The sequence below is a fragment of the Coptis chinensis genome, chromosome 6 (genome assembly GCF_015680905.1).
Source record: "Coptis chinensis isolate HL-2020 chromosome 6, ASM1568090v1, whole genome shotgun sequence".
Classification (NCBI taxonomy): domain Eukaryota; kingdom Viridiplantae; phylum Streptophyta; class Magnoliopsida; order Ranunculales; family Ranunculaceae; genus Coptis; species Coptis chinensis.
The window spans coordinates 33,891,726-33,905,400 of NC_141461.1; the positions used below are offsets into that span (position 1 = coordinate 33,891,726).

At 35.1% G+C, this 13,675-nt stretch overlaps 1 protein-coding gene across 2 annotated transcripts; it reads right to left on the reverse strand.

Moving 5' to 3' along the window:
* Window positions 1-1,731: 1,731 nt before the first annotated feature.
* LOC147492669 (sodium/hydrogen exchanger 4-like) lies at window positions 1,732-5,758 on the reverse strand. Of its 2 annotated transcripts, none has more exons than XM_086566327.1 (8): window positions 4,967-5,758; window positions 3,839-3,940; window positions 3,454-3,595; window positions 3,205-3,267; window positions 2,938-3,088; window positions 2,718-2,783; window positions 2,568-2,627; window positions 1,732-2,176 (listed from the first exon to the last, which is right to left on the reverse strand). In XM_086566327.1, the coding sequence occupies exons 5-8, from the start codon at window positions 3,064-3,066 to the stop codon at window positions 2,150-2,152; spliced, it is 282 nt and encodes a 93-aa protein (XP_086422453.1). In that variant the 5' UTR covers window positions 3,067-3,088; window positions 3,205-3,267; window positions 3,454-3,595; window positions 3,839-3,940; window positions 4,967-5,758; the 3' UTR covers window positions 1,732-2,149. The 2 variants fall into 2 exon arrangements, with proteins under 2 accessions (XP_086422453.1, XP_086422452.1); XM_086566326.1 differs by lacking the exon at window positions 4,967-5,758 and adding an exon at window positions 4,076-4,712 and having other exon boundaries at window positions 2,718-2,820.
* Between the last annotated feature and the right edge of the window lie 7,917 nt (window positions 5,759-13,675).

Here is a 13,675-nt window from a genome sequence, read left to right on the forward strand (position 1 = left end):
TCATGCATGATTTTGTATCATTATATAAGAGAATAAAAACCCTAAACCCCATATCTCTTTTTCCCTCTTTAGTTTAGTTGAGGTTTAGTTAATTAGTTTTGTTTGTGGCCTCCATTAGAACCTTTTAATAAAAGTTTTAGTTTATTCAATTCAATTACTTATTCTTTACATTATGTCCTCCTTTCATTATTTTAGTTTAATTAATCCAATGATATTAGGCTAACCCCATTAGAGGGAATGATTATGAAGCCTAATGAGGAATATATTTCTTAGTATAATTATTTAATTGTGTATATATTTCAATGAGTTTAGTTTATTATATGACTTCCAAAATAAGCATATAGTAAATTAAACTAGGGATTGTTATAATTAAGTCGAGAGACTTGGTTGTAATAATCCTACATGCTAGTAATAATGACTATAGAGATGTAGGTTGTTGTTAGGGATGATAAAGTTTGAGGCTTTAGGTTGGATCATTGTGTGAAAACCTAAAGATCGCTTTTCAAAGAATAATTCGATTCTTGCTTGAAACTAATCATTAGGTGGATTGATTACTCTTCTTTATAACTTTCTCTTCCATCAAAATCATATTTCTATTAGTTTAGTTAATTTAGATTTATTTGAATCCGTAGTATAATCATAGAATAGAAATCTCTTAACATAATAATATTACTCTCACCATTGTTTCTTTGTGATTTAAATTAGTTGAATTTCATTTATGTCTTGGTAGTTTAGGAGTGGAACGAATTCGTACTCTTTATATTACTTCATTATTATTATTTGAGAGTAGGAATATTGATTTAAGTACTTGTTTAGTTGATTGATTATTTGTGTTTATGCATAGATAGTTAGTTTACATAAACTTGTGAATATCAACATGCAGAAATGGAAGGGTGACATATGTCCTATAATAATAAAGAAGCTAAAGAAAAATAAGGAGGACCATAGATACTAGACAGCATAGTATAATGGCTCCAAGGCATTTGAGGTAAGGAAGAACAAGTATGAGGCCTTCACTGTTGATGTGGAAGCTATGACATGTATTTGTAGGATGTGGGAGATGACTGACATCCCATGTGCACACTCCATATATGTTATGTATTTTGTCAACATTGATCCATTGAAGCATTTATCAAGTTTGTATTCTGTGACTGAGTATAAGAAGATATAGTCATGTGTTGTAGCCTTTGAATGGCCAAAACCAATGGAACAGAACAAGGAAGGAAGCTTTTTTGCCTCTAGTAGAAAGGAGAATGCTTGGTAGGCCCAAGAAGAATAGAAGAAACACTGCACTAGAAAAGGCCAAAAACGATGGCAATTGCTGTCCTAAATCATGATTTACAACGGAAAATGGTGTCCTAGAGTTCGTCGTGAATAGCCCTGTCGTTAATATTAACGACGGGAAAATGCGTGGTAAAGTGAATTAGAAATGCGATGGGTGTGCGACACTTAAAGCCGCCGTTAATTATAGGACATTCAAAATCGTCGCAAATTTCCTTTTTGCTGGAACTTCATATTTTCAAATCTAAAACGCACTGAACCGTCGTAAATGCTTGTCTTAAGTTTAGAAAGTAACGATAGTATTAGTATTCCCCGTTGTATTTGTTTAAAGTAATTTTTTTTAAATAATTAATTTTTTTGGTAGAACCGATTTTTTCCCCGACACCACTACTAATACTACATAATTCTCATATCATAAAATCAATGACACAAACATACTAAAACAACACATTTCAAAATTTGATATATTATACATTCGTTTTCCAAAATTTACAATGTTTTCAAGCTGTTGATTGCCAATAAATAACTAGGCTTTTAAAGTACACAAGGCATAATAAGAACATAATGGGAAAAAAAAATTGTTTTGAAATTCTTATCTTCATCACCTTTATGCAATTTGGTCTTTCATTGAGTCGCACAACCTTTCACGAGGGTAAAACCAGCTCTTCCGCAAGTTCAGAAAACATGATTCCACCAGATAATGCTACAATTTGCTTCTGGACGGGCATTCGCAAGCGGAATGTATAATAAATATTGAGATCCAAAATCTTCCTAGGCAAAACTTATCTGAAGAACCATTGAATCTCCTCCAGAGTTCTACCCTTAGTCTCGGGTACCCACAGCGCCACAAACACAACAGTAAAAGCATTCAAAATTGTGTAAATCGTAACGGTCCCTGTCATAAATAAAGCTTATTTAGAATTTTAGATGTGCCACAGCAGGTAGATACAATAAGCAATCTGATGTCTGTGAAACGGGGGGAGGGGCACATTAAGAATAATGCACTCTATTGTCACTTTTATTTCTACTGAGGACAAAGCCAAGCCATATTATTATAATGGAGCTGAGGATAAAATATAAAGTATTACCACTTTAAATCATGTCCTACACTAAGGTGTCTAACAAAATAAAAATAGAATGTTGGAGTCCAGGAATGGAGAGGCAATCATCTAAGGAATAGAAAAAAAATATAAGACCTCTGGAAGTGTGAACCCATATTTTTCTGTGCTTTCGAAAGGGATCCATTAAAATTTGAGAAATCAGAAGTTTTGATATAAAGAGCATACCTTATACATTATAACCCATGGAATAGCTCCAATTCCAAGAGAGAAGAACACTACAAAGGACTGAAAAAAACCTCATCGTCAGGAAAAAGTGATATAACACCATTAACAATAATTAAGCAATATTAAGAATTTCAGAGAGCAAGCTCATACCACAAGTCCTACTAGTGACAGTATCCCCATGACACCATAGGAACGAGAACTTTCTTCCACAGCAGCCTAGGTTGGGAAGGGTGAATAATACTTAGAAACCACTCTAAACATTGGGAATTGCAGAACTATATAAGCTTCAAATGCCAACACTCGAGATTCGCAACCAATATAAATACATGATTCGAAATGAAGAGTCTAATGTGCACACAACATGACTAACCTTCCAATAAAATGCAACTGGAACAAGGAGGAGGCTAGCAGTCATTCCAGATGACGAAACCTGCACCAGTGTAGTAAGAGTACAACAATAATGGTGTTTGTCACCATTGTTGCTTGAACAGAATCCCATGGTACGCGCTAGAGTGTGTATACTGTAGAGACAAAGATAGAGAGTAGTGTTGTTACTAACTTTTTAAAACAAAACTTGCATAAATAATGAGTATCAGACTTGCCTCATTTCAATGATATTATTTCTCTAGCAACATACCTGACTAAAAGCTAAAACAATAGAAACAACACCTCTCATAAGTCCAGCCCACCAGATTATAACCTAACCAAAATTTAGCTGAGTAAGCATGCTCGTGGCCATCAAATACTTGCATTTCTGTCATGTCTCTAGGCCCTGCCATTTATTTTCTTTTGCTCTGTTATGAATAGAGCTGGACTTCGATGCATTTGAAAGAACATATACTACACTTGAATTTGTAAAGAAAAAGCTGGCACCGAGATTGCTCACCTGATCCTTGTATGTAATCCTCGGGCTTCCATACATCTTATTGAAAACATTGGAGATGGCTGAGCCAAGAATAACCAATATGGCTCTTCCAAGTAATATTAGAAATATCAAAGTAGAATATACGCCAAGACTTGTCCCGAAGCTGCGACATCATAAAGTAATGTCATAACAAAATTGTAACTAGGAAAAACTTTAGCTAGATTACAAATATAACAAGAAAATCAATTGTCATTTTAGTTAAGAACAAAACAAAAAAAAAAAAAGACAGACAAACAAACTCACACGCGAAAAAATATTCTGCAATTTTTATCTCGTTGTATTACCCCAATACTAATGATAACCATTTTGCTTTCTTGATTAGTATATTACGCGTTGGCTAACATACCTTAACTCGCTCATTAGCCATTTCTCACTGTCAAGGGCATCCATTCCCACATATAGGAAGATAAATGTTTCTGCGATGTATGACAACGTTGCAAAAACAAGCCTGGAAAGGAGCAAAGTGTACATAATGTGAGCAGACATCCCAACAACAATCGAATTGAGTCATAGCATAAGAATGTGTTCAATGCAACTTATCTTTGAGTATAACTGAAAGTGCACATAATTCTTTTGTACTTACTTGGTTGTAGTTTGTGAGCTTTCAGTCACATTATGCCTTGCATAGTGTGACATGATGATGCCACATTAGCTAGACTTTACAAACCATGGTATGTCATTTAGTTATTGATTTTCTTCATTTTCAAATGTATAACAGTTGTCCTCTCTTGTTTCCTAAACTATAGCGAGAACAGAGCTATACCGTGGGCTGGGCCAATGCCAATCTGGCTAATTGTGCAATTCTTATAAATTCAAAAATAAATTGTTTGCGAGCAGACTCGAACCTTGCTTCCACAAATCAAACAACTTACATATCAGTTGTCGCACCACTATTCCCATGAAGTATTACTAATATATGAATGTATACATATATATTTACTTATTTAGTTCAAGTAGTGAACCACTGGTCCAAACACTAACCCAATTGACCCAGTCCCTTCCCCGGTTTGAACTCCTGGCTAGGTTTGATAACACTAGTACAAAGAACTACACTATCTCTGATTGTCATAAACATTCCACGGTTTCAGCAAAGAATACAAATGTGGTCTTTAGAGACGTAGTAAAGGCAGATCCAATCTCTAAAATCAAACTTGCTACCATGGTCTTACTAGGACAACATTAAAAACAGCATTTGCATAAAATAAATACCATAGACTTAAAATGCGAAGTTGACATCATGAATAGTCGTCATCGAAATCGTATGTTGAATTACGACACATGTTATTAGCTATACATCTCCAAACTTGAAATTTCAGTAATGAGTTATAATCCCACTTAAAATTCAGCTCCACCAAAGTTGAGAGAAATAATAAAAATAAAAATAAACCACTTACTTGACAGAGGTGTGTCCAAAATTAAAAAAGGAGTACACTATTTAAAGGATGATAAAGTGATGGAAGTGTAAACTACTTACTGCAAATCAAGGTACCAATTCAGACTAGGGAATATATGCTTGGAAAATCAGATGAATAACAAAATCTAAGAGAGTAAAGAAAGCTAGAAATGATGCTCCCAATTAATACTCAGACCACACAATCAATCAAATTCCCAATAGTGATTCCAAATCATGGATTGTCAAAAAGTACCCAATTACTATGATTGAAAAGGTGAAAGTATGGTATAATAAGGACAAAGATAAGAAATATTGTTGATTTGTTGTTGACTGCAAGTGGTTCTTTCTATTGATCATGGACGCCGCCAAGCAAGAGGTGAGAGTTGGGTTGTAGGGTAGGTTTAATTGTACATAGTCTAGTTATTTAGGTGTTTTGTGGCTCGTGTCCCACACTTGTCACCAAAGTAAAACTTCACAGGCAACCAAAATAATTAGCAAATCAAAGAAGTTATTAAACAAGTAAAATCTAGCTAGTTAAAAATCACAAATTAAATAAATAGAAATCTCAAACTGAATGAAGGGGAATTTTAGTGCTCCTTAAAGTAGAAACTTAAAAAGGTCCAGTAACTACACGCAACACAGTAACACGGTATGAGAAACCCGGACATCACAGGGTTTCTCTATGAAAATTTTGGGAAATTGACTCTTGGTAGCTAATATTGAACCTGAGAAAATAATACCAAACAGGAAGGATGTCCAAACAGCCATCACTACAGAGAACTTGGCAACTTTAGGTTCTCTGGCTCCTAGCCCATTTGAGACCCCAACACTGAGAGGAAATCAAGAGTATAGGCGGAATGAGTAGGAAACCACATAAAAGAATTATGTAGTTAATTAGGGTTCTTTTCTTTCTGAAAAATCATACAAAGATATTCAGAGGCGTAAAAATCCGTTACATTTTCGCTACAAAACAACTCATTTTCATATATTTCATCATTCATTACATTTTAATAGCTAACCATTACAAGATTGTACGTGTATATAGTCTTAATTGGATACGAGGAATATAGTCCCAAGATTGTGTCCAAATTATTAAATGCTGGTGTAGTGTGAAGTTGGCATGCCCTATAACCCAAATGATTTCAACTATTATTCAATAAGACATTTCAATTAAAACTATAGCTTTGTCACAAATATACTAAAGACCAGAAAACCATCGTAACAAGAAATGATCTTGAAAAAGCAAGCAAATGACACAGATATAGAGTAGCGTTATATCTAATGCAAGACAAGAAAAAACATTACTCTTATAGATAATGGACCAATAAATCTGAACATTTATAATTACATACATTCATTACTATGAAGCAAGTTCCAATAGGTAACAAATAAGCAGTGAGCCAAGCCCCAAGCCTCACTAACTGCTCCAAAACATGTCATAAAAAATAGTAGAGAAGCTAATATGCATACCTCAGCTAATTTAATCTATGGATCAAATAAAAGTACTCCAGCAAATGTTGACGAAAGATACTAAAAAAAAAAGTGTTGATGAGGAAGTTAAACATTCAATCAATACACTGTTCTTCTTCAAGGGTGCTACTAAGTGTTAAGGTCAGGACCACTAGTCAAGAGTACCAAGGAGAAACCTAAGGTCCTAATGATAGCAACCACTTCGACATATTAAATATATACAAAGAATTTTTGGGTGCAAACAAAAAAAAATCAGGAACCCATCAACATTTTTTTTATCACCTAAAGTGACACTCATATACGTATATAACATAAAATGAATTGAAATGGAATGTAATGACCACTTCTATGTTTCAACATATACAAAAACATTAACTACACAGGAATCACAAAAAGATAGCTTTTTTTTTTTTAGCAAATAACAAAACCAAATTTTGACAAATGAAAATAATTTCTACAACAAAACAAAACTAGTTTACACCTGAAAATTGACCAAGATTAATTAACAACAACACTTGTGCCAGTAACAACTAAGATCAAGCAACTCTAAAACAACCAGCACCAAATAATTCAATATGAATCAAATTAACATAATCCAAATACCAAAAAATAGATGAATATTTCATACCCATCAAAGAAAAATCGAAATAACAAATACCCCTGATAGATTCAACGAACCCCATTGAATCCATAGTAATAAAACAATAAAAAATGCAAAAGAATGAAGAAAGGAAAGAACTTTACCTCAATTTGGAGAAGGAACTTTGATTTTATTGAAGTTTCAAGTACCCATTTCAGTTTAGTGAATAATACATCAATTTAATAACCAAAAATCAGTCGAAAAAACAAAAACTTTAAGCTTTAAAATCAATAACTAAATGTTATATTTTGAGAGAGAAAGAGAGATCTTACAATTTCACAAAAGCTCACAAGCTATTGCCTTGTGTTCCTTACAGAAGCTCTTGCTTAAGTGGACAAAACTCACGGCTTGTTGTTAGAAGTCACCTTTTTTTGGTTTTGTTTTATCTCTCTTTCCACTAGGTTTCTAACTGGCTTTGTTATTGAAAATAAGGTATTGGAAATAATGAGCGCGAGAGTGAAAAACTATCCCCGCCCACGTAAGGCGACGAGTTCCAGAACTGCCGCTACTGTCGTGTATTTACCACACTAAAGCTCGTCCTCTTTTTTACCTCAAGTCATTATACGACCGTCTTATGCCATATATGACGGCTTTAGCAGTCCTAATTTAAGGACGGTTTTAACCGTCTTAACCTAGTGTCATTTTTCAGCATTTCTAGTGTAGTTAAAGGAAGGGGTGGTAGTGGGTACTAGAAGGGTTACACAAGTGACACAAGACAAGTTTTCTCACCAACTCAGTAGGAAAGGTAGGAAAATGCATTGCTCAAGGTGCAATAGTACATAACACAACATTCGATCTTACAAGTCCACTCAAGAACTAGTTAGAAAGAAGCAAGTTAGTGTTTTTAATTGTTTTTTTTAGTTTGTTTAACTCTATTTAATAGGTGAGGAAGAAGAAACAATCAAATGATGATAATGTACAAGGTGTGCACAAGCTGGGAATGTAAAAGATGAAGACCCTAGTGATGTCATTGGTTCAAGGGGTAGAGGGTCAGGAGTAGTTAGAGGAAGAAAAGGTATAGGCTCAAGAGGTAGAGGAAGAAGGGAACCAATTCCTATAGGCTTTGGAGTATATAACAACCCTGATAGAGAAACTTATATCAATGTGAGTGTCCTGTGTGTGTGTGTCTGTGTTTTTTTTTTCAAGTGTTATACTCTCAAGTGCATTGTCATATTTTATGTAGACTAAAACTAGATTGGCACCTTCAAATGTGGAAAATATGCAGGTAGTACATGAGAATGTACAAGCAGAGAATGCAAAAGCTGCTAATGTAGAGGAAGAAGGGATTGGTGGTGTATCTGGTTCAAGGGGTAGAGGGTCAAGAGGTAAAGGAATAAGGGGTAGAGGTAGGGGAAGAAAGGAACAAGTTCCTATAGGTGATGGAGAAAGAAATATCAATGTGAGTGTCTGTGTTTTTTTGGTTTTTTTGTTTTATTTATTTATTTATTTGTTTTTTTTTTCACTTATATAAATATGATCTATTTTATGTGTAGACTGCTTCAAGGTTGTCACCTCCAATTGCACCAAGAAGAGTCATGTCATTGGGTGAAGGAATACATATAGTCCCTCCAAGTGGAAGGAACTTCTTTCATGTAAGTTTTTGTTGTGTCTTCATTATGATGTAGGGTTAGTTGTTTCATGTAAGTTGTAATAAATATTTTTTGACACATTAAATATTGTTGACATAGCCACAAGAAAGATCATTTGTGAGGAGTAATTCATCAAGTGCACTTTATCAACTTAGTGGCCTAGAAGTTTCATCTACAATGGGAGGATCTCAAGAAAATATGGGAACCCAAGAGTCAACAACAGCAATGGGAGGATCTCAAGCAAATAAAGCACCACAAGTTAAGACAATGCTGGAAAAACCTTGGGTGGCAAAAGGCCTCAGACTAGATCAACAACTACTGGTGTCACAACAAGAAGTAAAACTTCCAAGTGATCTATATATGTATTTGGTTGTTTAAGAACATATGTCAGGATGTTTATTTGGTTATTGTGGTTGTTTAAGAACAAATGTCAGGATGTTATGTATTTTGTTATTTTGGTTGTTTAAGAATATATGTCAGGATGGTATGTCAGGATATTTGGTTATTTTTGTTGTTTAATATAATGATTTATGCAGTATTATAGTAAGTGTTTATGTTAAGTATTGTTGTTGCAGAAGATTTGTTGCAAAATAAGCAGCTCGAATAACCAAACAAACAATAGTGCCAAATAACCATTTACATTAAACACTTGTACAACATAAATGCAAAAACTAAAATTACAATAGCTTGCTTCAATTGCATATTCTTCAATTCCAGTTGTTTCACTTCTTTCTTCAACTTCATTCTCTTTTTCTTCTCACATTCAACTGTCACCATCAATTTCTTTTGCAAATTGAGTTTATTCGTCTCAGCAGCATCTAAACGTTGTTGCAACACTTAAATGTCACCGTACACATCAACGAACCTCTGCTTTGGTGGTTTTTGATAATCCTCCCATACAAAGTAACCACAATCATGTGTTTTGTAATATCTGCAACCCCAAAACCTTCTTCCCAGGTTGCCAGGAGTCTTGGAGATCACTATTGGTGATAGCTCTCGCAATAGCATGTTCGTGAAGAAGAACCCGAGGTAGACGCCATTTATGCAAACTAGGTACGCAAATTAGGTTCCAATTTCTATTTTGTTGATTAATTTTACAATTTGGTCGTAATTTTGTAGTTAGGGTTCAGCTAGCCAATTAAATTTATAAAGAGAGGATATTGAGGATTGAAATTAGACCGTTGGATGGGAAGTTATTTTCGACCGTTGAGAAATGGAGGGAATTAATTGCACGTGTTTCTCACGTGCGTAATTTCACGTGCTTCTCTGTGCCACATAGGAAGAAATTTGAAATGAACGGACACGTTGGACACTCTGGTGGCCATGTTAACACTTAACTGACTAGAATTGGGCCATAGTTGTTAAGTGAAAGAAAATGCAAAGTACAAAGTACTGCAGTGCAAAAAAAAAAGTAAAGTATCTAAATTGCAAAAAGATGTAAAGTACGTTGTACATTATGCCCATTAAGTGTTTTTTGACCATATATGTTTGATCCTCTTTGCATCAATACATTTCTATTTCCTAACTACTACATGTTTCTTGAATAGACATCAAAGTAATGCGAGTCGTTACAATTTTTTGTTTGGGAATATATAGTAGCAATTAATACAACGACTGGATAACTTATTGCCATGCTAGATTGGTGTGAGGACGCCTCCATAGAAATTGTTATGGTTTGATGATCCTTAACTTTGTATTACTAGGTAGACTTAATTTAATGATGAAGTCGTTGCCCGAAAAATGGTAGTGGACCTATAATATCTGACATGCTATATTACTTCGATCTTTCGGTTGGTCCAAGGAACATTTTAGCTCAAGGAACTTTTAGTTGTCGAAGGGTTTATATAAAATGAGTCCTATAATGGGCGCCACACAAATTGGATTGGGCAGCATCCAGCCCAAGCCTAAATAGCAAAGTCTAAAAGAAAGCCCAGTACACCCCCTACCTAAATCTGAAAACTGGGAAAACCTTTTCAACTGGCATCATCTCTCTTGCGTACTCACTCACAAAAAAACCAAATCACAAAAAAAATCAAAGATCAAAAACCAAAAACTTAACCTTTTCTCACCAATTCGAGTTTGGGCAACCACCATTCGAGTGAGTTTGGGCAATTCATTTTGAGTTTGGGCAACCACCGTCTGCTCTTATCTCTTTGAGTTTGGGCAACACTCGTTTTCTCTCTTGGGCAACACTCATCTACCACAGGTATCTTTACCTTGTCATATAGCTTGTTATCGTTACCTTGAATAATTTGTGGTGTGTTGATTATGGTGATTTAATTATACAAAATGAACTATTGTTTGAGAATACTTGAAACGACCCGGTGAAGTCGTTTTGAAGAAGCACCAAACAACTCATTGAGGTCATTTTGGAAATTGCCCAAACGACCCAGTCAGGTCGTTTGAATGTTTTTTTTTTTTTTTTTTAATTCTTGAATATTCTTTGTATTCTTGATTGTGGATACATGGAATGTAGGTTGGGCTTAATAATTTGTACTAGGTTGTATTCTTGATTTTGTTTGAGTTAAAGGTGTATTACCGATTAAATAATAAAGGGCTGTTTTGATCTCCTTATTGCTATAAAGTTTATTAGTCCTTATCAGGTATGTACTAGATTAGAAATAAACATTTATAGACCCATTTCTTTTCTTCCTTCACTTTCACACCAATAGTTTATACAAAGCTAGTTGAGAGAAATCAAAAGTTATCTAATTACCATCTATCCATTTTCAATTTCTCTACAAGCCTATATTCTAATAAACACATAAATTAGAGTAGAAGTTCTCAAGAGGTAGCTGTTTGAATCTTATTCTCACGACAAAGTGAGATTCGAATTTTGTCGACTTGATCAAAAGGCGAGTCTTTAAAGAAAAATTGTGTATAATGTAGTATTCATTTTATAGGTTTAATTGTACTACTAAGATATTGTATAAGATATAGTATGAGTGGTTTTATTATTTGTGACAGTTGGTATTAGATAGATTAGTGGCAATTGTGAATTCATTATGGATTTGGTGAGAAACTTATACTCAACTCCTTTTGGTTTAGTAAATGGGTGTTGAACAAAAGTTTCTAACGTAGGGTTTATGCTTATGGATAATGACAACTTAATTAGTATGAGTAGGAGGCATAGCATACATGGAATGTAGGTTGGGTAAGGGTATTAGGAAAGACTATAGAGGTTTTGGAACTGTAATAGTAGTGTTAAAAATCAGAATATGATTTAGATTTGATTAAACTTATTATAGTTACTAATACTTGTTTTATTTTTCTTTGTAGCAATGGGTCTTCGATCAAAGAATGTAGCAAAAACTACATTCAAGGGTGTGAAGAAGTTGTTAGGCGGTGGTTCCTCTAGTGGTGACGTAGTTTAAAGAAAGAGACAAAGGGGAGAGGGCTTATCGGCATCAGGGTGTAGAGGGGACCACAAAGAAAAAAAGGTTCCTGAAGTTCATTTATCGAGTGAAGATAGTGATAGATAGCGATAATAATGTAGGTTTAGATGTAAATATGGATCGTGGGAAGAGTATAGTGGTAGAGGAGAGTGAGGAGGGGGAAGAAGAGAGTGATGAGGAGGGGGAAGAGGGGGAAGAGGATGACAATGGGGATGAGGAGGAGGAGCAGGATGATAATGTGGAAGAAAATGTGGTAGAAGTCATACCACCAGTGGAAGAAGCACCTCTGGTATTGGATTTTGTGAGAAAATCCAATGATTATTTGGAGTTTAAAATATGTGAGTATGGGGGTGGCCCGTATGAGTCAGAGTTGTTGTATGACTATACGGTGCATGTCGCTGGCGATGTTTGGGAGAAGAGGGTAATATTTTGATTTTCTTTAGTACTTTGATTTTCTTTTACAAAATCTTTTGTTTCTGCTCATATATATCTAATGCGTGCTTGGTTGTTTCAAGAGGATCGCGGAGCGTTGAAGTGTGTTTCGCACTTAGTAAAGTTCTACCAATGGGATTTCATGAATGATTTTAGAAGGTCTCCAAGATTTGCCCACGAGCTAAGAAGGATTGGGTTGCATGATCTCGTGTTAAGTTATCATGAGCATATGGATCCACCATTGGTCTCTGCATTTGTGGAGAGGTGGAATCCGGATACCAACACCTTCCATATGCCATTTGGGGAGATGACTGTGACTTTGGACGATGTTGCGCAAATTTGTTGAGTCACAGTTAAAGGAAGAGCGGTGCAAGGGGACAATGAGTTGAACTTACAACAATCGATAAATCTCCTACACTGTGCTTTGGGTCTCCCCATTTCTTTGATTACGGCGGAGATGGAAGCTAGCATGTTCACTTCAAAAGTAAGGCTATAATTCCTCCGGAAGCATTTTGCTAACAAGGTTCATGATAACCACATATATGACACTGCTGGGAAGGTGGTGGAGAAGGCCTCAAGTTTGCAGGAAGTCCAAAGGGTTGTCAGAGCTTTTATCCTGTTTTTCTTTGGATGTGCTGTTTTTACTGACAAGTCTGGGACTGGAGTGCCTCTATGTTATCTGAGGCCATTGTTGAAATTCAATGAGATAGGAAAATATGCATGGGGTGCAACAATTTTGGTATTTTTGTATAGAGGTCTTGGGGCTGCCACATGTGCGAAGGTGAAAGGGGTTACAGGCTATATGACTCTTCTACAGGTAAAACTTTAGTATTTTAGAGATTATTTTTAATGTTAATTTTACTACTCTATCAATATGTTAACTATTTGTGTGTATATATATCTAGGCGTGGATGTATGAGTATTTCTCGGTATTCAGACCAATCCCAAACATGGACTATAGCTTGTCTCAGGCGCGTGCTCATAGACACACAATAGTCGCTCTGCACTATGACGATACAACGCATGTATTGTAGTATTATCAAGCGATACTTGATGATATGAATTGTTTCAATGTAAGTATTTAAGTTTGTTTTATATATATATATATTTTAGTAATTGATCATTGGAGTTGTTAATGACATATTTGATTTTTTTTCAGGTTGATTGGCATCCATATAATAATGTCAGAGCTACAAGCCTGATCGATGACATTGCATTTTTTGAGGGATTGATTTGTTTTTTCAACATTGTCGAGCTTTATGCT

Bases quoted from the DNA above. Each gene is read 5' to 3' on its own strand.
- LOC147492669 (XM_086566326.1), bottom strand. From the start codon at position 4,128: ATGTCACACTATGCAAGGCATAATGTGACTGAAAGCTCACAAACTACA. The intron at 3,941-4,075 runs GTAAGTACAAAA...GCTCCTTTCCAG, and splicing joins AGCTCACAAACTACAACCAA to GCTTGTTTTTGCAACGTTGT. The intron at 3,089-3,204 runs GTATGTTGCTAG...TTGTCTCTACAG, and splicing joins TTGTTTTAGCTTTTAGTCAG to TATACACACTCTAGCGCGTA.